Raw genomic sequence first — 24,779 nt, 5'->3', positions numbered from 1 at the left:
GACTGTTTTATTATCTCGACTGGTCTTAATGACGGATTTTAATGATGTATAGTAGTGTATGGTTTTATATGAGGGATTTTTGCTGTTAATTTTGATTTTTAATCTGTGATCTGTATTGTATTATATCTGTAATCTGTAAAGTATCGTATTTTCATTTTGTTTTGTAAACCGCCGTGATCATAGGAACGGCGGTATATAAATAAAATTTCAATCAATCAATCAATATTGTGTGCCTCTGTGAGGAGATCCATGATCCACAAACCATGAACAACAGGAGGAGAGTATTTGGATGAATTAAAACGGAGGGAAGCAACAGTCTTATATGCAAAAGATATCATACACAGAGCATGCTTCGACTCAGAAGCAGAAGGAGAGAAGGCTGGAGGATGCAACATTAACAACCTAAGATTTGCAGATGACACATAATACTACTACTAGCGGAAACAAACAAAGACCTGGAGCAAGGTCGTGGTGGGAAGTGCTAAGGTAGGATTAATGCTGAACATCATGATGATGATAATGACTACGGAAGGCCTACAAGAATTCATTCTGGACAATGAGAAAACTGAAAGCTTTCCCATAGGTTGGATCAAACATCGGTCAGAACAGAAACCGGTCGTGAAACCAGAAGACTAGGAATGGGAAGGGCAGCCATGAAAAAGCTGGACAAAATCTTAAAGGAGTAAAGATATACATCCGAACACTAAGGTTTGAATAGTCCTAGATAGAACAGACCAGATGTCCTCCTTTTCCAGGGCACGCTCTACATTTTGGCCTCCTGAAGCGCCCTCCGTTTTGAGCATGACTGGGAAGCATGTCTTTACATTTAGAGGAGTGTTTTTGTAGCTTTATATTTGGCCACGTCCTCCATTTCTTTTCCTGGAGGCCCTCTGTTTTGCACTGCCTTGCGTCCTCCCCTCTGCTCACTCAAGCACACACTGCAGAAACAATCCAGTTTGAGACCACTTTAATTGTCCTTGGCTCAGTGCTAGGGAATTCTGGGGACTGTAGTTTTGTGTGAGACATTTAAGCCTTCTCTGTCAGAGAGAGCTCTGGTGCCACAATAAACTACAATTCCCAGGATTCCCTGGCACTGAGCCCAGGGCAGCTAAAGTGGTCTCAAACTGGATTGTTTCTGCAGTGTGTAGCTGCATCCAGAGGAGAAATAACCTGGTTAGCTGTGCTTTAACTCTTTTCTGGCTCAAGGCTATGGAATTCTGGGAGTTGGAGTTTTTGTGGGCTTGGAGCAGAGCTATTATATATGTGTGTGTGTGTAATTACTTATATATTTATTTATATAAATTATTTATTTATAATATATAATAATATATATTATATAATATATAATATATTTATATAAATTATTTTTAATGTAATATATATAATATAAATATATATTTATAAAATAATTTATATAATAATATAAATATAAAACAATATATATTTATAATTATGTTTATATTTATACAAATTATTAATTTATATATATATATATATACACACACACACACACACATTTCTTCTGGGCTATGATTTCTTCAGTGTGGCTGGAGCCTGGTCACGTGGTCAAAGCCTATGAGTGGGCGTGGCCTATGGCCCTTACGTCACGTGGCCCGCATGAATATGAACAGTGGAACGCGCTTTCATTAAATAGACCTGAGGGAGCTGTCACTCTCGCGGCCGGCTTCCGGTCTTTGTCCCGCCCACCGGAAGCGCCGGTGTGAAAAGGGGCCGGTGACAAAATGGCGGTGGCGGCTGCTGCCGCTTCAGCGTCGCCTCTTCCTTGTTCTTCGCGAGGAGGAGGAGGAGGGTCCCGGCGAGGGCTGGGGAGGCCGCCCCGAAATGTCGCCGGGGCTCCTTACTCCTCCTCCGGGGAGGGCCCTCCTGTCATCCCCTCGTTGGAGCTGGTGCGTCCCTCGGTGTCGGAGCTCTCCCGCGCCGTCCGGAGCAACATCCTCTGCACGGTTCATGGCTGCGGGAAGGTCCTGCCCAACCCTCCCGCCCTCGCCATGCACCTCAGCAAGGCGCACCGCCTCCGGCAGGTAAAGGCAGGAGGGCGCATGCGCAGAGCCCCCCTGCCATCAAGGAAGGCACACAAGAGGGACGCCATAGGGACACATTGGGGAATACTTGCCCATAGGGACATACAGAGCACTTAATCCCTAGGAAAACCTATCTATTTCCTTGTGGGCAAGTATTCCCCAATGTTTTCCCTACTATGGGCAAAGCTTCCCCTGTGTTTCCCTATGGGACAGGTATGAGCTTAGGCTTCTCTAGGGGCAAGAATTCCCCAAGGATTCCCTATGGGACAGGATTCCCATACTGGGCAAATACTCCCCTATCTTTCCCTATAGGTACATATTCCCTTATGTATCCTTATGAGCAAGTATTCCCCTATGTTTCCCTATGGGCAAGAATTGAGGGAACTGTAGTTTATTGTTGCCCTGGCATTGTTTCTGACAGAGAATGCTGAATGACTCACACAAAACTACAGTTCCCAGGATTCCCCAGCATTGTGAAGCAGGGCAGTTAAAGCGGCGTCAAACTGAATCATTCCTGCAGTGCATTTTGGACCGATGTGATTATATATATATATATATATATATATATATATCCATTTGTTTTTAAATTCCACACATTTGCCTCTTTTAAATCAATATTTATTTATTTCAGGATGGAGACATCAATCCTGCAATAAGGAAGGACTTGAAGACGCCACAGAAGTCCTACTGCTGCCCCATCGAAGGGTGCCCTAGAGGTCCAGAAAGGCCCTTTTCACAGTTCTCTCTCGTCCGACAGGTATCCATCTTAGCTATACTGCTGCCATTTTTCAGTTGCATTGTTTCCGTACGAAGTCTTTACCTTAACATCCTTAACAGATGCCAGTTGGATACAGTTTACTAGATAGGTAGGTTGGTAAACAGCCGTTCCGTGGGACTGAAGAGTGCGGAGCAACGTTATGAATGTTTTGTATGCCAATGTTTTTTATTAGAAGAGAGTACTTGTTAAAGGAGTTGAGTCATTGGTCTCTGTGGCTTAGTCACTATGATCCAAATTAGCAAAGACATGCTTCTTTATCTAGAAATGAAAGCGAGAAGTAGAGGAGTTGTTGTGTTCTGGGTTGCTGAGCCATTGCTTCAGATATTGCTTTGACTCATCACTGTGTGAAAGGGACTCTTTTCACTATAAGTACATAACTACGTTAGGCTTTATAATGGCCTTCTTTGGCTACTGGGAATATGAGTTACTAACTTCAGTCGAGACGAAGGAGAAAAAGTGACAGATATGAATCTGGGGCAGTGACTGATAAGTTTCTCTCCCATGTTCCCACCAGATATATCTGTGAGGAACAGAAAGAAGGGCTTCCTTCAGACTTGATAGCTTTAAATCTCAAACATGGCTCCATTCTGCCCCTTAAGGAACATGCATTATCCAAGTGTTAACACACTTGATTTGAATGTAAAAGACTTTGGATTCAATCCTTGGCAACTCCAGGTAGCGCTGTCTAAACCACTGAAGTCCTAGCAAGCTTCTGACAGTCGGTATAGAGAATATTGAGCTAGATGGACTAATGGTATAAATCATTTTCTTATCTTCCCGTAACTGATTTGTTCTGTGTGTTTCAGCATTTCATGAAAATGCATGCTGAGAAGAAGCATAAATGTGACAAATGCAGCAATTCCTATGGCACCGTGTGGGATCTAAAGCGACATGTTGAGGACTGTGGCAAGACTTTCCAATGTACCTGTGGGTGCCCCTATGCCAGCAGGACAGCGCTGTTGTCTCACATTTATAGGACGCAGCATGAGATCCCTCTTGAACACCGGTAAGGAAATAGTCTTATTTGTTATGTGCTTCCCTTATATGCACATACTCATCTTTAGGGCAGGAATTGAATTAGAACACCTTCATGTGATGATCGCTGTCCCTGGTAGTTTTTCTTCTCATCATCATCATCATCATCATCATCATCATTCATCTATTATCACACATGCTGCCATAAGCATGTTTTCAACCTAGCGATTCAGGGTGTTGTATGCTGTAAACCTTTTCATTAGGGGAGGAAATGTAACAACTGCTCATGAAGTCATTCATAAGAAGTTTAACATAATAGAGTATTAAAGGCTCTGGTACTGCAGTACAAAATAGGTTTTTTTCAGTCAGCATTGTTGTCCGCTAAATTAAAATTGCTGTAGGAATACATATTATACTTAATAGTTGAATAATCTAAGCCTGTTTTGTCTGTAATGGACACCTCATTTCTTTGCCTAGCAATGAACGCAAGCATTTAATTATCTATTTAATCCTTTTTCTAAATATGTTTTCAAACCAGACAATTCTTGTTATTTTAGTGGGATTTTGTGTTAGGAATGATAAGAACAGCAGGGTGGGAAGGAGAAGTTATTTACCCAGTTCTGCTCACCCTCTGAGGCTGGGGTAAAATGTTTGTTCCTTTCATTATCATTTCTGACCTTAACTTTGGAAGATATTTGGGGAAGGGGGGAACTATGCTACAGCTGACCACCATTTTAAAGAACTTATTCATGTTTACAGGGATCCACCTAGTAAGAAAAGGAAATTAGAAACCGCAATATCCAATAAGCTGCTGGGAGAAAAAGTAAAAGAAGTCTCTGCCAGTATCCAGACTGTGCAGACTAACTCTAAAGACTTGGAGACATCTGAGATCAAACCAGCAGCTTCATCTGAGGACTCCAGCCATTCCTTTACTGCTAAGCAGACACAAACACAGCCCAAAAATGCACCAAAGTTGCTTCTGCCAAAGCCAAAAGTGGCATTGGTTAAACTTCCTGTAATGCAGCTTACTCACTTGCCTATCTTTGTATCGGCACCAGACTCTTCCGTCAAACCTGTTGTAGTTGCTGTCGATGACAAAGGCTCTGTGATGAGTACTGTTCACTTAATGCCTCTGCCAGTAGGAATAATGATGCCTACATTGGACGCTGAAACACTTGAGTTTAAAAGCACTCTGCCCCTGTCAAAAATCAAAAACGCTGGCAGTATTGAGCCGGTCAGCACAGGTGTCCAGGTCAATTTGGGTAAAGTTACATCAAATAATACAATTCAAGATCTGGAGGCCATGTGCTACAAGAATGGCATTTGTTCCACAAATGTACAGACTGATTTGTCTTACATTTCACAGAACTTTGTGCCCTCTGGGGCCTGGGCTGCAGATTCCTCTGTGTCCTCTTGTTCTCAGACAGACCTGACATTCAGTTCACAGGTTTTGCTGCCAATTAGCGTACAGACGCAGACCCTCTTACCCAGTTCAAAGCTGACTTCCTCCATAGCTGCTCAAACAGATCCCCGAGCCCAGGCTTGTTTTCAGCCCTATGGAATTTCTCGGGAGACTCAGACTAACAGGTCACAGAAGAGTATTGATGGGAGAGAACAAATGGACCAGTCTGTAATGTGCAGTGACATTTTTGACAGTGTTAGTTCATCGTTCAGTGATTCAAACGCCGTGGCACTTCCAGGCAATAACCTGATTCCTGCAGGCCTGGGTCAAAGTTTGCTACAAAGAGAGAACTGCAGATCTTTGGATCAGGACACAAAGTGTGAACCAATTATCAACTTCAGTGCGCAAAATAATATTCTCCCGCAGCAAGTTATGACAGACAATCAGACCCAGACAATGGAGTTATTGAATGATCTTGAAACTATTTTTTCAAGTAATACAGCAGGGCAGTCGCTGGATAACCGTACTCTGTTGGCAGACACCAACTCAAATGCTGTCGCTCCCCTGCCTCCTGGCTCTACACAGAATGCAGGAATAGATTTCGACATAGAGGATTTCTTCACTGCCTCCAATATACAAACACAGACAGAAGAGACCAAACTCGATAACTTGAACTCTGAGCCCGTCTTGGAATCGCTAGATATTGAAACTCAGACAGATTTATTTTCAGATAATGCCACACAGTCCTATAACTGCAGAGGTAATCCCAACTTCTTAGGTTTGGAGATGTTCGACACACAGACCCAGACGGACTTAAATTTCTTCTTAGACAGTCCCTATCTTCCGTTGGGGAGCATCTTGAAGCAGTCCGCCTTCTCTGTGAGCACAGATTCATCTGACACAGAAACGCAGACAGAAATGCAGTTTTCTGAGAGGAATGCCTCTAACCAAATGGCAGAATGTAAAGTGGAGCTGAGTAGTGCTGAAACACAGACCATGGATAGCTGCTTTGAAACTTTAGGCAGCTTATTTCTAACCAGCAATGAGACTCAGACAGCGATGGATGACTTTCTTTTAGCTGACCTGGCCTGGAATACAATGGAGTCACAGTTCAGTTCAGTAGAAACACAGACTTGTGCAGAATTGTGCTCTTTATTTCAAAGTCCTGACAAAGCGAGCCATTGAGTGCTTACCTTGAACTCTATCTTCTCTGAGATTAAGTTATGTGCGGGTAGGAGAAACTGACACTGGAGTTAGCTCTGCTGAGTGTAACTGACAGTATACATTTGGTTTACAAACCTTGTCTTATTATGAGGTATTTGAACTGTTGTGCGTACATTACTAATATGAATCGTGTGTGCATTTTCCCACTGTTACCTTATTATTGTACATTTGAACACTTCATAACTGATGAGTAAGCTGGTGCCTGCCTCTGCTCCTTACTCATAGCCTTTAGTCATATGTGTGTTCTCTGAATCTGACACTACGGTTGCAAACTTTTAGTTACTGTTTGTGAGTAATTGCAAAGAATTTCTGAGTAAATAGTCACAGGATTGAATGTATATTATTTATTGGACCAAAACTAGTTTTCTTTAAATTGTTACTTATTCTCCAAATCCTAAATGTATTACCCATTTTTTGTTTTCTTTATTTCTTTTTTACTTTATTTATTCTCTTTATTTTGAGGTCCTAGCTATAAGGTGGTTATATCATTATCGTGCCCGATGATACCTAAGAATCCATATTTCAGCAGGCTGACTTGATCTAAGTTGACAGTTTTGCATGAACATTTCCAGCAAACCTGGAGCAACATGTCAGGTGCTGCATTGAGCAAAGTGTTTTAAGAATCCTACCAAAGTGTAAACCAGGTTTTATTTTGTTTCGTTCTGACTTCCGGCGCTTGAAATAGCAGACGTCATGCTAGTCTTAGGAGGCAATTCTTAAGTCACTGTGCTTAACAAAGATCCCATATATGTATTTAGATTGTGCAAAGTACTCTTCAAGTTGGAATTATTATTATTATTATTATTATTATTATTTAAAAAATCATTGTCTCTAGCCTGGTAAGAAATTTGATTTCTAATAACCTTGCCAGTTGTCATGTTCTTCTAAGAGCTTGGTATACCTTACTTAGTCCAACCCATTTTCAATCAGAATTGTTACTTCAAAGATATTGGCTTAAACCATACCTCTGTACTGTCCAAGATTGCTTTGTTTTAACCAGTTCCATTTGAAGTGAATTGAACTAAGTTGTTTCTTCTTTACCTTTAGGAAGCCTCCTTTCAAAACCCTTTTGTCCAAAAACTAATTTTGGAAGTGTAGCTGTAAGGCAAACCATAAAAAGCTTCTTCAGAACACAATCGCTAGGTAGGTCACCTATCGACAAATAAAGTATTAAGGCTCTGTAGCATTTTACAAGGTGAAAGAACAATTATCAACAGCCCATGCTGAGCAACTGAAGACACGTATACATAAGATGTTTGCACAACTGCATGAATAGATCTGCAATTAATATCAACTTAAAAGCAAATGAGCTTTTGCCGTGAATTAAATTGTTCAAAGGCTCACATGTATGTCATGCAAGCCATGTATGTCACTAAAATTAATGAGTAAATAAATGCCTGTTTTGACCTACCAGTGTTCCTGCCTTTTGTTTTACACTACATGTAATTGTTGTTTACACAGTATATCAATGTTCAGTTACGTCTTGTTTGTTGTCCTCAAAAAGGATTAGTGGAGTATGGAAAGAGAGTTACACCATGAAAAATCTGCATGTATAGTAGTTCCAACAGTTTTTAAAAATGGAGCTAACAGTTCACCAAAGACACTCATCCTGCCATTAGGCAGTGAGGCAGCTGCTTCAGGGGGCAGGTACTGGGAAGTACGATGGGACAGTAGCAGCTGTTCCCATTGCTTCTAATCTCTTGTCCTTTCCTCTCCGAGAAGGAACTTCATGTGCCACCAGACTTGAATATCGTCCTCTTACCCACTGCTGCTTAAATCTGCTATCTGGAACCAGCAGAGTTTTCCCACAATGTGTCAGGGACTGGTGCCATGCTGATGGCCACTGACCACAACTGCTTCTTTTGTTTCCTGGAAACTTGCCACAGACTGGCAGCCAGTAGCTTGCAGACCAACACAGGTCCATGGACCACTACCTTGAGCAGCACACCTCTAATCCCTTTGGTTCACACAGCAAAATGGCCTGGGTTGGCCCTAAAGTAGCCTTAGTGCGGGAATGAAGAACACAACAGCCTTAGAAACCAACTCTCATTAGCTATTGCCACTGGCTTTAGTGGTTGGGGGACAGCACAGTTGCACATCTCTGCTTTAATGTGAAAGCCTGTGTCTGGCAAGGGATGTTAGTTAGATCAGCAGGGGTTGGACATTTGGTACTATATGGATGTTTTGGACTACAGTTCCTATCATTCCTGGCCATTAGCCATGCTGACTGAGATTTATGGGAGTCATAGTCTAAAACATCTTGGAGGCCACCAGGTTGCCTGCATGTGCTTTAATGGCATGTACCACACACAATACTTACTACCAATATTACATTCCACCTGTTACTCTATTGTTGCAGGAACTGCAAAATGGTTTGTATTGAGGTGGTGGGCTGCCATCCTTTTACTTATTAACTTGATTTCATTACTTGATTCTGATCCTATTAATGTGCTGCGGAGTCAAACATTGCAACATAATAAAGCAGCAAATGTCCCTATTCCTCCCCGTACTTGCTAACTGTGTAAACAATATTTATTATAGCAATCCCACCTCCCAAAAATTTAATGCCACTCTTCCATCGGATACAGAATTATCGCCAATTATTCTGCAGATGCACAAGCATCTGAATGGCTATGTTCCATGATCTAATCTTGGGTTTACTCTTACTTGTATCCTTTAAGATATGGATCTGACAGAATAAATTTGTTCTTGAAGCTATTAGGTGTGACTGTAATGACTTAACCGTAGTACCAAAACTAAGTATGGGAGCCCTACTTTCCAGAAATGTCCCCACCGTTGAAAAATTAGTCAGTAGCGACTTTGTCAGTTGCTCTCTAGGGTTTCCTAAACAAAGGGGAGCTTTGCAAGAGAAATAGGAACAAGATGCCTCTAAAATTGAGCTGAAAATTTGGAAACGGAGACCCATTCGTGACACTTTGCATTGTGTATTATGTTCACGTTACAGTGACACGCTAGAACCAAAGCTGCCTCGAGAATTAAGCGTGCCTTTCAACTCTTACTATTTGTTCTCTCTGCTTATTCAACTAAAACCTGACCTCACAGATCCCATTGATTAAAGCTCACTGCCTTATTAGCGATGCTGTTGTTGCTGAGACAATGCTGCCCTGTTTTACCAGAGCATTGAGGATGTTCAGTTACCGGTGTTCAATTCCCTTTGCAAATAGACTAGCAGTGAGAATCAGACAAATTTGAGAACCAGACAAAATAACTGAGCATCATGGACAAATCAAAGGGTGGTACATTATTATAGTATTGAATTTTTTCATTGCATTATTCATACCCATTTTTTTTCCTACTCTTCTGCTTTACTTTTCTAGTTGCATGGCTCTGGGATACCATTTCAGCTGTAGTGCTGTCTTCTTTTTCCGTTCTTTTGACTGCCTTTGCTCCAGTGTTTGAAGGGGGCTCCAGATGGCAGTTGATCGCACCGTGTTCGTCTGGTCTAAAGACCAACAATGCATTTAACGTTATGCAGCTGAAGCTGTTGGGAGGATTACCATGGATTACTTTTGGCAAGCTGATCTTATTATACCTCAAGACTTCCGGTCCTGTCCGTGGTTGTGAGTATTTAATTTCATATTCCTTTATGGGCAAGGTCCTCTTTTCACCTAGAAAGGTGTGAATAGAATCTAATTTTCCTCTCATCCTTTCGCCCTCAGCGTAAGTTGTGATTTTGGGGACACGGTTGTACGCCTTGAGGCTGGAGGCTTCGATCTCTCGCTTGCGTGAAATGGGTTCCTTTTTAGTAAGTTTGCAGTCAGTTTTGCGTTGATTCCTTCGCAGTCGGTTTACCCAGGCCAGGTTTTTATTAAGAGTAGATGTCATTTTCCGGTGGGATATGTTTGAGACGGTTTTGTCAATGCTTGGTCTCTTGGGTGTTTTTTGGATCTTGCAGCACGCGAAAGGAGTTGCTCTCCCCCAGCTCCGTTCCTGGAGGACGGAAAAACAAGGTGCCTTGGAGTTAATACTGAGAAACTAGGAGATATACAAAAAGAAATATGACTCTTTTGTTTCATAATTTAAAAAAATTAACAGAATGAATCTGTCCAAAACTAGCGTTGCATTTTGGCCAAACTCTTCTTAAGCTATTTTTCCCCCCACAAAAGAGAACCTTTAATTTAAAAATGAATAATTTCCCATTACACTTCAGTGTTAATTGGTTATAACTTGTTAGTGTTTACTTTCAGATGTCAAAAGAATTGAGAAAGTTCAAAAATCCTATAAATAGGATTTTTCAAAAGCCTTAGGTCAACACTAATATATAATGGAACAGCTGGCCAAATGGCAAACTACAAACTGATTCTGAATCTGAAGCTCCATCAGTGTTGAAATTAATTTTGCATTTGGCGTGGGAGGCTACTCTTCAAAGAAAGCAAGCTTTGCATTTATAGAATTAGTTGTCATGATTATTTAGTTCCTGGTCAGTGGTTTATATTTTCTATAATGTATAGAAAAGTCATTCCCTTTGAATGGAGGAGTCTCTTTCCTTGGAGGTCTTCAAACAGAGGCCTGTTCTTAGTACCTTGACTGTGTATTCCCGCATGGCAGGAGGTTGGACTGGAGGGTCCTTGGGGTCTCTTCCAACTCTGAGATACTAAAGCAAACTCTGTATCATTTACATCTCAATGAAATGAGCTACTTATTAAGGAATGATACAGGACAATTTATCTGTCCTATTCTTAGTGGGACAGAGTCTGCATGCACAGTGAGGATGTTATCAGACAAGGAAAATTGGAAGTATAATCCAATGGCGATCCGAATGCAATCATGGGGTTTAACGTTATTGCGTGATAGACAACCACACGCAATTTCGGACAATGGGAAGTCACTCCAAGCGCAATCATGGGGTTTCACGTTATAATTAAAATAGAAAACCCTCTAGCTGAATTCCAGGTGGGAAAGATGGGTGTGTATGCGCATGCACCTTTGCAGGTATGTATATATTGGAGCGTTTGCAAATGTTTTCTCATTGACAAATGACCACTGACATATTATCATGGAATCATCGAGTTGGAAGAGACCGCAAGGGCCATCCTGTCCAACCGCATTCTGCCATGCAGGAATTCTCAATCAAAGCATCCCTGACAGATGGCCATCCAAACTCTCTTTAAAGACCTCCAAGGAAGGAGTCTCCATGACAAATAGAAGAACTAAACAACAACAAGCAACCCTGTTAAAGGGAGTTCTGTTTTCAAAGTTAGTTAGTAATATAGCCATAACATTGACACAGACACATAGCTCTGACACTGGCAGCAAAGACTAAATATTTTGCAAAACTACAACTCCCAGAATTCTGCAGCATTGAACCATGGAAGGTAAAGCGGTGTCAAACATTATTTCTGCAGTGTAGCTTCATCCCAAGTGAACACAGACATATAATGGCTAAATTACTACTCAGTGTAACTTCCTAACCGTTGCTTCCTCTGTGGATTGTGTTAAAGGAGGAGCTCACTCCATTTAATTGTTGCTCGACCACATAGTGCTTTAAGTCACAAACTTACAGAAACAGATACGGTTTCTTAAAAAATCTTGCACATTGCCTAATATCTGGCTTAAACTTTATCTTCATTTAAGAATACAGATTTCTGTAGCATTTCGTTTTGTTTCTTTATTAAAATATTGACATTTCGCACAAAATTTTAGGCTTACAAGTAAAACAATTTATACAATTGACATAAACAAAGGCTTACAAGTAAAACAATTGGACATAAACAGTTAAATATGTTAGGGCCAATTTTAGAGATCGCCCATATAATAATAAGCTTGTCCTTCTATACTCAAACACAATGTAGGATCCTGATATTCATGCAAATGGCCAGAAACAAGCTTTCCAAAAACTCTTCTTGTGGAAAATACTGCCAGCTATTCTTCACTGGTTGCCTTATTCATACAATATGGGATTGGCCATACTGTTTGCATAAAGCATGAAATTATTGTTATCAGCTAGCTTGTATTTAGTATATACTGCACACATACATCTATGGTTTCTGCAAATCCATAGCTGATGGATGCCATTTCTCTGCTAACTTTAAAAAGAAAACTCTTAGTTCTCAGAACTTATGGGCATTACAGCTTGAAATCTAGATGTGTGATACATTTACCAAAAATTCATTTTTGAGAGTGAAAAGGGTTTAGAAGCATGGCTATGAGAATTAAGGTTGATCCAACAGAAGTAGAGTCCATGAATCATGGCTTTACAGTGGCATGGGGCTCTCGCAACTACGGTAGATATCCGGAAATGTCATTACCATCCTGCTACGCCAAATGCATCAAACAAGGTGTAGGATAGTTTTTTGTGGGTTTTTCGGGCCATGTGGCCATGTTCTAGAAGAGTGTATTTCTGAACATGGCCACATAGCCCGAAAAACTCACAAAAATAACCTATGGATGCCGGCCATGAAAGCCTTCGACTTCACAGGGATAATTATGGCAGGCGTTGACAGGAAAATCTCTGGGCAGAAACACTGAGGAACATGCTGTCAGTGTGCATACAGAAAAGCATTTTATTTAAACTATCTGGGCTATAAAAGAATGAGTTACCTAGTGTGCAATGGAAGGAAAAGTCCTAGCTAACATACATAGGTGAAAAATTATACACAAAAGAAATATGCAACCGAGTGTTAGCACTTATCTTATTTATATTTGCAAACATTAAAAACAAGACGAGCTTGAGAAATAAACTTGTCACGGTATCTGACAGGGTCTAAGCCCCACACAAATATTAGAGAGCACTGGGGAATAATACAGTCATGTTCACCCACATCGCTGTAGTAGAGAATGTGCAGGATGTATTCGGTGAAGTACTTTGGCCAGCGCTACAACCTGCGAACCGGGAAGCTGGATACAGAGCACAATCCATACAGTATAGACTACTAGGCATTATCATTATTGGCACACCGCAAAAACAGGAGCTTGGGGGTGTCTTGGCCATGGTGACTCTCAAATCTTGCAGGCCCAACTTAGGCAAGGCCCAAGTCCTTATTTATCCATCAAACAGACTTAAGGCATGTCTATGCATGCATTCTCAGTCCAGTCCAGTAGCACAACTATGCCAGGAAGAGACAAATTACACAGTTCTATACACGAGGACCAATGCCAACCACACAATCTTGCACTTACATATTGTGGGAACTGGAAGCAATGAGTACCATGTCCAATATCCTAAACAAGAGCTGGGTGGGAAAGCTGTTAGTGGCATGAAAACTTTACTAAACTGAGGCTCTCCCCATGGTACTGTATTTTAAAGCTTAGCATCTAAGGGCTCAGCAAAATATATTCAAGGATCTACTAAAACCTTTAAGAGGAAATGAATTTTGCAATGAAATGAATAATATCTAAGTCTGTTTTTTTAAGTAAATGAATAAATATCCAGTTTGCTTTACAATGATCCTTAAATGTTTTTCTCATGCGCACTGTTCAGAACAAATCCATATTAACAACACAAAATGAAACTATAACTTATATCAAGTCAGGTCAGCCTAGAAGGCGATGCTGTTATTGCAATACGGCTGACCGTTAAGGAAGGGAATAGTCCAGAAACCAGTGGGATCTCCTGGGGTTTTGACACATGTCTTTGTTTCATTCCAGTGTGACTCCTGCTTCTGATAAAAGGGTGTCGAATCTCACTGGCTTTGCTGAACTGCAGTCCTTTCGTATGTAGAAAATGCATACTGTTTGGGTGACTGTTTCTTCTCATTGCAATTGAGTTAGACATGGTTGCAACTTTTCTATCTGGTAAAAGGGCACAGTGCCAGTAGCACTGATCCAAATGTCTTGAGATGAATGAAGCCTTGGAACGTCTTGGGAAAAGAGTGTCTATCTCATGCATTTTTATTTGTTCCTTCACCGCATTATACATTGCATCTATCCCCATTTCACACCTCTGCTCTTTTGCTTTAAAAACCTGAGGGCAGGAAACTGTCTCTGAAACAGCATGGAATGCTTTTTCACCTGTCTGGGATAAAGTGGTCTTACTTTTCTTTGTTGAAGGATCCAAGCTGTTTTTGGGAGCTGCATCCTTCACAGGAGGCAGTACTAGTGACGACTTCGCAGCAGGAGCCTCAGAGCTGACCAGGCTACACACAGAAGGCTCACTACTCTTTCTGTCTTTGTATTTCAGGACTTCAATGTTTTTGAGCTTTTCTGGGGACAGGATATTATATTCTTTTATTGGCACTGCTTTCTTTTCTATATGGCACACTGGGTTTTCCTTCGTTAGGAAAAACTTCCTTTCACTTAGCGAAGATGGAACGTCCTTAAAGATGGTTTTTGTCTTCTCTTCTTGGGATGTCTGAAAAGAATGAACCTTGCCATAATGGCTTTCTTTCTTAGGCTCGTCTACTGCAGAAGAAGCGTTCGTGGTTGTATTTGAAGAAAGCAGAGTCTGTTGTTTTCCGGAAATGCTATCTGTGGCAGCATATGTGCTTAGTTTGAAATTAGATTTCAATTGATCTGTAGTTTTGGGATCTTGCTCCAAACCTTTGTCAATAACTTGCATCAGCTCTGAGCAGTATAGGCACCCATTGGAAGACTCATTTGTCCTTGCTTTTCTGGCTCTCTGTTGTAACTGAAGATAAACAAATGGAGGTGTTTTGTTCCAGCCTTCAACCTGAGGCAAACAAAATATCAAAATACTGATATTAGGCAAAGCATGTGTGTAGATAGAAAGAGAGAATAAATCAGTTGTGCATGCCATCTGATGCCTAAACTTTAGCCTCAAACGCCTGATGTGACCAAATGGTTGATCATTTTGTCACTGCCGTTTAAGACTGCGAGATAGTTTATATTTATTTGTATTTATTTTAAATATCTTTAGACCATCAGAATGTATTCTAAACAAACAAACAAACAAAACATACCTACAATATAATAAAATAAAGTACCAATCCTTAAGATTAAGAAGAATCAAAAGAAAATTTAATAGAATAGGATACACTTATTAAAAAGGTAAACATAACTTATCTGAACATCAGTATGCATTCACGATGGACACATTCCCAGACTTACCAGATAATACAAAACCTATTAAAATGAATGACTTGCAGCCCAATGTCTGGCAGAAGCGTACATTAGAATCGCATTGGAGGACCTAAAAAATGCTTACAGAGGATCTGTTTCTTCAGACAAAAAGCAAATGAAACTGCACATACGGGGGTCATACTGTACTGAAAATGTCCCTAAGATGATAGTCAACTGTGCTTCTTCCCAGGACGCTCCCATGCCAGCGGCAGAAAGCCTGTTATGAAGGTTGTACAAGCCACAAAGTAAAGCTGTTATTTATTCCCACGCGTCATTGTTTTCTTTTGTCTGCATTTGATATTGATGTCATGACAGTAAAACCACAAGTTATTTTTAATTTGTTTTAATTATTTATAAAGACAAGCTCTCCAAGAAAGCGTACTGTAAGGACAATGGAATAAAACCACACGATAAGTACATAATAAAACATCAAAATAAAGCAAACACACACACACAACTAATGCTATCTAAGGTCTGCTGAAACAACTATTTATGGTCTATTTAAAACCTTGAAGGGACAAAACAAAGGCGTGTTACAGACTGCCAAAATAAAGCTGGTTCGGGTCTCTTTGGAGGTATGCTATTTAAATGATGCATGCATCCTAAGAATTCGGAAGCTGCACTCCGGTGCTTAGGAATGGAGTGTGGCTTTGGCGCGACCTCCGGACTCTTAGGACCCATGCATCATTTAAATAGCATACCTCCAAAGAGACCCGAAGCAGCTTTATTTTGGCAGTCTGTAACAGGCCATAGTTCCCAAGGAAGGGTATCTCAAGATAAGAAAAAGGGTAAGTGTGTGTACATAATAAACCATGATTTCTTAAATGCTCCCAGTTCTGAAGACACCAGGAAGTAAAGGATGAGTACTACACAGGCATAATAAACCATAGAATTCAAAGATATAGCTGTGTTAGTCTGTAAAATCAGTATGTAGAGATCTTGTAGCTCCTCACTGAAAGAAGTTGGCAGCATGAGCTTTCGTAGACTTAAGTCTACTCCAAAAGCATCTGAGGAAGTGGGCTTAAGTCTATTAAACCTCAGGCTGCCAACTTCTTTCTTTCAGTTAATCTCAAAGGTGCTACAAGATCTCTTTGCACAATAATAAACCATTGTTTATTAAGCTGAGGTCATTAAAAAGAAACCACAGAAATGGTTAATGACTTAAATAAATATTTTCACGCTTCAGTCACTCACAGCATTCTCCCATCCTGTCCTATTAGCACAGTCGAAGGACCGTTCCTCTTCGTCATCGACGCTATTGCTGATGTTCAACAGAATGTCAACTGCGTTTCTCTCCCGCCTCTCATTCAGATAAGTGTAGCACAGTTCTGTTTCCCCACTTTTTGTATTTGCGCTGGCTCTTTCGGCATCAATTTTGTTTGGTTTCTTATCAGAGGAAGCCATTGCTGTTGCTGATTCCGCAGGTTATACGCCTTCTGCCTGCAAGAAGATGGTTTTTAAAATGACACACAGTCAGGCAATGGATTTTACATCAGCACAAAGAAGTTAAAACACACACACAGAGACACAAAATAGTTATAGTCATGTCTTTCATTGACCAGGTTTCTCAAAATGGTAAAGTTTAGTTTACACCAAGTAACTTGTCCATTTTATTCTGCTTTATGAAGAGTCTAAATTATCCATAGCATCCCATTAGTCCCAAAACTGGTCTACATGCTCAATACTATCCTATTAAGAACAGCCTATCGTTGTAGCCTTTTTGATTTCATATTGTCTACATCATTTAGTGGTGTCACTTAACAGCAAGTTGCCACATCACAATTGTGGCATTCACAACAATCAAGGGGATAAAAGGATGCATTTTCCTCTGCCTTTCAAGTCATACGAATGGGAAAAGTGCTGCTGGTATTATGTTGGTCTTCTATGAATACAAATATCTGGACACAGAAGGTATTGGGAAATAATTTGAAATGAGCCAAAAAAAACCCTATTAATTCTATAGTGGTGCCATCCCTATCCTTTCCTTATAACCCTTTAAAAGAGGGGAGATGTGTCTTTTTAAAGGGCGAAATGCCCGTAGCATAAAGCACCTGTTTTCAACTCAGAAGTGGTGTTTCATAGTAGTTCCAAAATTTGGAAAGGGTACAATAGTCCTTCCATATTTGCAGCTTTGGCTTTTGCAGCTTGGATTATTCATGGATTTTATTAATATGTTCTCTCTAGCAATATCTAGGTCCTTCGGTGAAACTCTTATGGTCCACTTCAACCAAAAGTTGCACTGAAGGACCAAGGGATTGATTCCTAGAGAGGACACTCCACTAGGCATTTGTAGTTCCTCCAGTGCAACTCTATGGTCAATGTCTGGCAAATGCTGACCGCAGGAGGACCTAGAGATTCCTAGAGAGGTGTTTTCTCAGATAAAAACTTAGTGTTGTTGCTATTTGCGGTTTTTCCACTTTCACGGGGGTCCTGTGCCCCTAACCCCAGCGAATGTGGAGGGATGAGTGTATTTGTCTTTACCTCCATCCAAACTCTTTGCTCTCAGCACTAAGCCACCACTCCTCCTCTCTGAAATTCAACACAAGCTCTTTGATATTTAGGGAGCTGCCATAACTGGCTAGGGCCCTAAATACCTCAAAAGGCACCAGATCCCATCTGATCTTGGAAGCTAAGCAGGGTCAGCCCTGGTTAGCACTGAGACAGGAGACCACCAACAGATCCCCAGTTCTGGAGGCCTTGTTTCAGAGGAAAGAACTGGCAAAACCACTCCCCCCCCCCCCACCTAAGAAAACCCTATGAAATTCATGGGACCTACTAAAACAAATGACAGCCCTTGCCCATAAGGAAACCATACTTGCCCATAGAGAATCATGTAGGGATTCCTTTGTTTGATGTTGATTGTTTTAGAAAGCCAGTTCCTATATTCTTTATGGGCAGCTATTCTCCTGTTTTTATTATTATGGGCAAGTATTCTATTATTCTCTGTGGGCAACCTTTCTACAATGATTCTCTATGAGCAACTATTCTATTATTCTCTATAGGCAGGTATTCCCCAGTGATTCCTTATGGGCAACTACTTTCCTATTATTTTCTATAGGGAAGTATTCTATTATTCTCTATGGGCAACTATTCTCCAATGATTCCCTATCAGCAACATCTCTCCTATTATTCCCCATGGGCAAGTATTCTATTATTCTCTATTATGGACAAGCATTCCCCTATGTTTCCCTATGGGCAAGTATTCCCTAATGATTCCCTATGGTCAACTTCTCTCCTATTATTCTCTATAGGCAGGTATTCCCTATGTTTCCCTATGAACAGGCTTTCCCCAATGATTCCCTATGGGCAACTGTTCTCCAATGCTTCTTTGTGGGCCACTACTCTCCTATTATTCCCTATGGGCAACTATTCCAATGGTTCCTTATGGAAAAGGGCTGTCATTTGTTTTGGTCCATCCCTAAATCCATGGGGAGGCCATTCTCCCAGCAGCACAGAACCCAAAGGCGGCTCACATCCAACTAAAACACTAAAGCTGGGCTACAATTCCCAAGGAGATCCCCTAAAATACCAATGGTTCCCAACCTTTGAGCCTACAGACTTTTGGACTTCAATTCCCAGAAGCCTCAGCCAGTGTGATCCTTGTTCAGGGATTCTGGGAGTTGAAGTCTCCCAAAACAAAAACCCATTTTGAGGCCCCAAAAGGTTGAGAACCCCTCAAAAAACCAACCCAGGAGAGGGTCTCCACAATAAAGGACAACCCCCAGAATGCCATAGCAGTTAAAGCGGTATGAAAGCGGGTTAACTGCTGCGGTGCAGACTTCAGAAACACCCTCCTTCACCTGCTGCCAGTCACTCTTGTGAAGGAGGGGGAGGAGCCTCCCTCTGCCCACCCGCCTGTGACGTCACCGCATACGCCACCACGCTCCTCCTCCTTCGCCCCGCCTACTTTCAAAGCCTCTGAGGCGTTGCCATGGGAGACGGGAGGGGCACAATCGTTAAGTTGAGGCCTAGCGAAGCCTGCCTAAAGTTTGGGAAAGACTAGACTCCCCTCAGAAAGAGCCATTGTTCAGTCACAACACAAAACACCTCAGTTTAAAACTCCCAATATTGGGGCAAAGGAGGGCTATAAGAACATATAATAATTAATAATAATTAATAATAATAATAGTATGCTTATTATTATTATTGTGTTTATGTTTATTTATACCCCACCTTCCTCCCACTACAGGGACTCAAGGCGGCTTACAAATCCAAAACAGTCCCAAATTAAAACACTATAAGACATGCAACAACAATTTGACTGTTCTAACAATTAAAAACATGACATTATTAAAAAATTTAAAGTTTCAAAACCTCCAAAGAAGGAGGCTCCAGCACACTCTTTGTCCAACACCCCTTACTCTCAGGAGGTTCCTCCTAATATTTAGGTGGAATCTCTTTCCCTGTAGTTTGCATCCATTGTTCTGCATCCTTTTCTCTAGAGCAGCAGAAAACAAGCTTGCTTCATCCCTCAGTATAGCATCCCTTCAAATATTTAAACAGCTATCAAGGCACTATTACTTCCCTTGATCTAGACACTATACTTCTATCGATGCAGCCTAGAATCGCATTGGCCTTTTTAGCTGCCGCATCACACTGTTGACTCATGTTCAACTTGTGGTCTACTAGGACTCCTAGATCTCTTTCATATGTCGTCATAGCTTTAAAAGGGTTGCAAAATTGTTCCGGAGAATGCAGAAAGTAGGTTGGTTATGTTACATGTTTTACCCATCTCTGCTAGGCATAACACAGCGTCTTTGAGATTAAAAACGAGAATCGCATATCCATAAGAATTACTACAGCAACTTGTTCCAACACAATAAATCACACTTTATTGAACAATACTAAGAAATCTGCCTAGTATTCCAACCTAAAGTTCCTAGTTTACTTAAATAATTTTCCTATTGAAGATGTTTAGCCATACTAAAAAGTGTTAATATATGGGTATGTCTGCTACCAAGAGCAGATTGTAATAAATTGTGATGTTGTGTTGTAATAGGTTTCCAGGACTGGACTCTTACACACTCTTTCCAGTACATCTGTTCCTACAAATGGGGCTTTGTATCTGCAAGGATATTATATATATATGTGATGGAAGATGGTGACAGATCTTCAGGTTTTCCAAACACCTTCTTACCTATAAACAGGTATGTCCTGCAAGGAGGTCAGTTCGGTGAGTATTAACATATGTTATGTTTACACAATGTGCATGATTTCTAACAAAATAATGATGCATAAAGATGGAGTTAAACCATTTCAAACTCTTTTACTGCAACATTTTTGCTTATGTTTTGCATAAATTACTTCAATTCAGATCCCAAATTCAATGCTTGCTGTCCCCAACTGGAGACACTACTGTCTGAATTCCCTGCAGTGCCAATCTATGTTGATAATATCAGATTAAATGGCATAAGTCACTATAAAACCACTGAGCACTAAAGTCAGAATGGTCCAAGCCATTGTATTCCCATCACTATATAAGAAAGTGGATAAGAAGAAAATCAATTCATTTGAGATCTGGGGCTGGAGAAGAGTGCTGAGGGTCCCATGGACAGCCAAAAGGACAGACAAATGGGCCCTTGAACAGATCAAGCCTGGAAGCCAAGATGATCAAACCTGTCTTACTTTGGACACATCGTGAGAAGGCGCAACTCATTAGAAAAGGCAATGATGCTAGGAAAGGTGCAAGGCAATAGAAAGAGGGGAAGACTTCATGCCAGATGGAGAGACTCAATAAGAGAGACCATGGGCCTGAATCTAAAGGATCTAAGCAGAGCAATGGAGGTCAAGGGGGTCTTGGAGATGTTTCATCCACAGGTTTGCCATGAGTTGTGGCCGACTTCGGGGCAGTTACACACACACAGACACACAATTAATTAATATGTAGAGAGATCTTGTAGCACCTTTGAGACTCACTGAAAGACGTTGGCAGCATGAGCTTTCCTAGACTTCAGTCTACTTCCCCAGGTGCATTATGTAGACTTAAGTCTACGAAAGCTCATGCTGCCAACATCTTTCTTTGAGTCTCCAAGGTGCTGTGAGGTCTCTCTACATACTGGTTCCATGCTGCCAACTTCTTTCTTTCAGTGAGTCTCAAAGGTGTTGTTGCAAGATCTCTACATACTGTTTCCACCGACTAACACGGCTGTGTCTTTGAATTCTCGGTTCGATTTGAATTTAGTTTGAAACTAAAATGAATTTGTACTCAGAAAGGAGACAGACTACTAGTGAACCTGACCTTATACATTCAAATCGAGTGTTTATCCACATGTAAAGGTGCCCAGGTTCACCTACTCAAGTGATTGTGTGAAACCATCCAGGTTGCAATATATTCAGCAAAGGAGAACAGAATATGCGCATGGATCTTGTGGCACCTTTGAGACCAACTGATGGAAAGAGGTTGGTAGCAGGAACCTTTGGAGACTGGATCCTACTTCCTCAGAGGCGTTTGATTTATCTGTCTCACTTCTATGCCGCCTTTCTCCCCCCAAAAAGGGACCCAAGGCGGCTGACAAAACACTCGCCTGTTTAGAGGCATGTAAAGAATATGATAGCCGAAAGCATTGGATCCCTTAATCCTCCTTATTACAAATGAATGGTGATGGCTCTCTTTTTCAAAGGAGGAGAAAGAGGAAGGAACCATAAAGGAACCAACCAGGCTCGGGTTTGCTTGGTGTTTCCCATCCCAGCCCATACCTTTTGTTCTGGACCGATTCTTGGAAAAGGCACTACAAATGGGATTAAGGACGGGTTTCCTGCCTTTCAAGGGCCACTGAAGATCCAGGTGCCTCTCCAGCCGGGGCCACCCTGAGCTTTCCTCCTAGTAGGAAGGGATCCCTTTGAAGGCAAAACCCTCTTAGGAAGGCTTTTGCTGCAGCTATTTCTGGAGCAGAGCAAAAGGAGGAGGAGGAGGAGGAGGCGCCTTTGTTGGAGGCATCTGCAGGGAATCCCTACTACAGCCTTTGGATCAAGTTCTTAGGGAGGAGGAGGAGGAGGAGGAGGGCAGAGGATGGACTTGGACTTGGACTGAAGCATCCCAAATCAGGAGTAAGCCAGCAAGAAGGAGGAAGGGGGAAAAGGATGGATTGAAGCAGCCTAAAACAAAAGCAAACCGGGGGAAAGGAAGAAGAGGAGGGGAAAAGAGAGAGAGAGGAGGGAGAGAAGCATCCCAGATCAGAGGCAAACCAGGAGAGGAGGAGGAGGAAAGAGGACAGAGAGAAACGTCCTGGATCAGGAGGAAGCAGCAAAAGGGAAGAAAGGAGGGAAAAAAGAAAAGAGGAGGGAGTAAAGCATCCCAAATCAGGAGCAAAGGAGGAGGACAGAGGACGGAGAGCAGCATTGCAGATCAGGAACGAACCAGGAGGAGGAGGAGGGACGGAAGCCTCCTGACTCAGGAACCGAGAGAGGAAGAGGAAGGCAGAAGGAAAGAGGATGGAGAGAAGCACCCCAGATCAGGAGGAAAGCGGGAGGAAGACGAAAGAGGCAAAGAGGAGGGACTGAAGCCTCCTGACTCAGGAACCGAGAGAGGAAGAGGAGCATCGCAGAGCAGGAGGAAACCGGGAGGAAGGGAGGGAAGAGGAGGAGGCGGTGTCTCTTTTGCTGCCTGACTCCTCGGCGACGTCAGTAGATCCCTCCTGGCTCCGTCGTGACTCCGGATTCCGCCGCAGCCCCGACCGGAGCAGCCTCAGCCTCTTTGGCGGAGGAGTCCCGGGCCCACTCTGGCTCCCTCCAGGCGATGACGATGGCGATGATGATGATGATGATGATGGGAAGCGGAGGAGGAGGAGGAGGCGGCGGCTGTCTGTCCTGAGTGCCTTGGGAAGGAGGGATGGATCAGCCGGGCTCCCTTCACGCCCCGAGGCCCTCTCCGGCTGGGCGTCTGTTCCTGGCCCGTCCCTTCAGCTGCAGGGCCTGCCTCTACGGAGGGCGCCTGGCCGGAGGAGGCTGCAAGGGCGGCTGCAGCCCGGAGCCCGAGGCCCTGCTGGCCCCCGGAGACGACGAGGACGGAGAGGCCGAAGGGGAAGAGGAGGCCGAGGGGTCCCCGGTGCCCGCCTGCCCTCCGGCCCCGCGCTCGCCTTCCCCTCCCACGCCGCCCTGCTCTCCTCCGTCGGCTCCTTGCAGCCGGGGCCGGGAGCCCAGCCTTCCTCCGGTGCCCCCGAGCCCCACCCTCCGCCGTCGGGCCAAGTCCCTTCCTCTGCCCGGGGAGCGAGGCCTCCGTCCGGCGGTGCAGCAGCATCATCGGCCCCAGAGCCCTTCCCGGAGGAAGACGGTGCGCTTCGCCGACTGTTTGGGGCTGGAGCTGACCGCCGTGAGGCACTTCTGCCAAAGCGAGGAGCAGGAGACCCCAATGCCCCCCTCCCTGTCCGCCCAGGAGCTGCTGAAGACGCGGAAGCCCCCGGCGCTGGGCGATCTGGAGCCAGTCCCCTTCGGGCCTCCGGCGCTGCTGCTGGAGCCGCTCTTCCCTCCCTCTCCGGGCTCCAGCGCGGGCTTCCTGGATCGGCTGCGGGCGCAGAAGGTGGCGCTGGAGTGGGTCCGGTCGGAGGCCGGGGGGCTGCGGGGCGCCGTCCGCGTCCTCAACCTGGCCTTCCAGAAGGAGGTCTCCGTCCGCTACAGCCTGGACCGCTGGGCCAGCGCCCTCGAGATCCCCGCCAGCTACCAGCCCCACAGCCTGGGGCCCGAGACCGACCGCTTCGCCTTCCGGCTGCCCATCTCCTCCGCCGGGACCCCGACGCCCACCCTCGACTTCGCCCTCCGATACCGCCTCCCGGGCGCCGAGTTCTGGGACAACAACCGCGGGGAGAACTACCGCCTCCGCGCCAGGACCAGGGCCAGCGCCCGGGAAGGAGAAGCCCCGGCCCCCGACGCCAACGCCTGGATCCACTTCATCTGAGCCAGTACTTCCCAAGATCCAGTCACCCGATCCCTCCTCCTTCGCCTGAGCCGAGAGGAGAGTGCCTTTGGGAAAGAAGGAAGAGGAGGAAGGGAAAGAAGAGGAGCCCACGAAGGAGGAGGAGAAGGGGGGATCTCTCCTCTTGCGCCCCTTGGGCTTCCCCACCTTCCCCTCATGACCAAGGAAACGACCTTCTCACCCTTCGGGGCCGAGGGATCTCTCTCCTGCTCTGCCCATTGGGCACCCCTGCCCTCCCTCACTTTTATGACACCAGGCCATGAGGAAAGCAGGCACCCCAGACTCCTCCCGATGCTGTCTTTACGCAGGATTTGCTGCACTATGGCTTTCACCCTCTGGGGACAACTCTTCAGTTACGGCTTTCACTCCTTGGGATCTTTCCTGTTCTACCCATTGGGCTCCCCTGCCTTC

At 43.4% G+C, this 24,779-nt stretch overlaps 3 protein-coding genes across 6 annotated transcripts; 2 read left to right on the top strand and 1 right to left on the bottom strand.

Moving 5' to 3' along the window:
- The first annotated feature begins 1,721 nt into the window (after positions 1 to 1,721).
- ATMIN (ATM interactor) lies at positions 1,722 to 7,831 on the top strand. Its single transcript, XM_042438801.1, has 4 exons — positions 1,722 to 2,042; positions 2,674 to 2,799; positions 3,627 to 3,826; positions 4,555 to 7,831. Exons 1-4 carry the CDS (start codon positions 1,743 to 1,745, stop codon positions 6,380 to 6,382), a joined length of 2,454 nt encoding a protein of 817 aa, XP_042294735.1. The 5' UTR covers positions 1,722 to 1,742; the 3' UTR covers positions 6,383 to 7,831.
- A 1,498-nt stretch (positions 7,832 to 9,329) lies between these two features.
- Positions 9,330 to 22,607, bottom strand: C8H16orf46 (chromosome 8 C16orf46 homolog). 4 transcript variants are annotated; one of them, XM_042438804.1, is made up of 4 exons: positions 22,157 to 22,607; positions 16,655 to 16,900; positions 13,956 to 15,050; positions 9,330 to 10,372 (listed from the first exon to the last, which is right to left on the bottom strand). In XM_042438804.1, the coding sequence occupies exons 2-4, from the start codon at positions 16,862 to 16,864 to the stop codon at positions 9,713 to 9,715; spliced, it is 1,965 nt and encodes a 654-aa protein (XP_042294738.1). In that variant the 5' UTR covers positions 16,865 to 16,900; positions 22,157 to 22,607; the 3' UTR covers positions 9,330 to 9,712. The 4 variants fall into 4 exon arrangements, with proteins under 4 accessions (XP_042294738.1, XP_042294740.1, XP_042294739.1 ...); XM_042438806.1 differs by lacking the exon at positions 22,157 to 22,607 and adding an exon at positions 20,598 to 20,978; XM_042438805.1 differs by lacking the exon at positions 22,157 to 22,607 and adding an exon at positions 19,775 to 19,939.
- Positions 22,608 to 22,665: 58 nt separating this feature from the next.
- LOC121914974 (protein phosphatase 1 regulatory subunit 3E-like) lies at positions 22,666 to 24,682 on the top strand. The gene has a single exon (XM_042438807.1). The coding sequence runs from the start codon at positions 23,289 to 23,291 to the stop codon at positions 24,348 to 24,350; it is 1,062 nt and encodes a 353-aa protein (XP_042294741.1). The 5' UTR covers positions 22,666 to 23,288; the 3' UTR covers positions 24,351 to 24,682.
- The last annotated feature ends 97 nt before the right edge of the window (positions 24,683 to 24,779 follow it).

The sequence above is a fragment of the Sceloporus undulatus genome, chromosome 8 (assembly GCF_019175285.1).
Source record: "Sceloporus undulatus isolate JIND9_A2432 ecotype Alabama chromosome 8, SceUnd_v1.1, whole genome shotgun sequence".
NCBI classification, from domain to species: domain Eukaryota; kingdom Metazoa; phylum Chordata; class Lepidosauria; order Squamata; family Phrynosomatidae; genus Sceloporus; species Sceloporus undulatus.
This window is presented reverse-complemented; position numbering and strand designations above follow the sequence as displayed.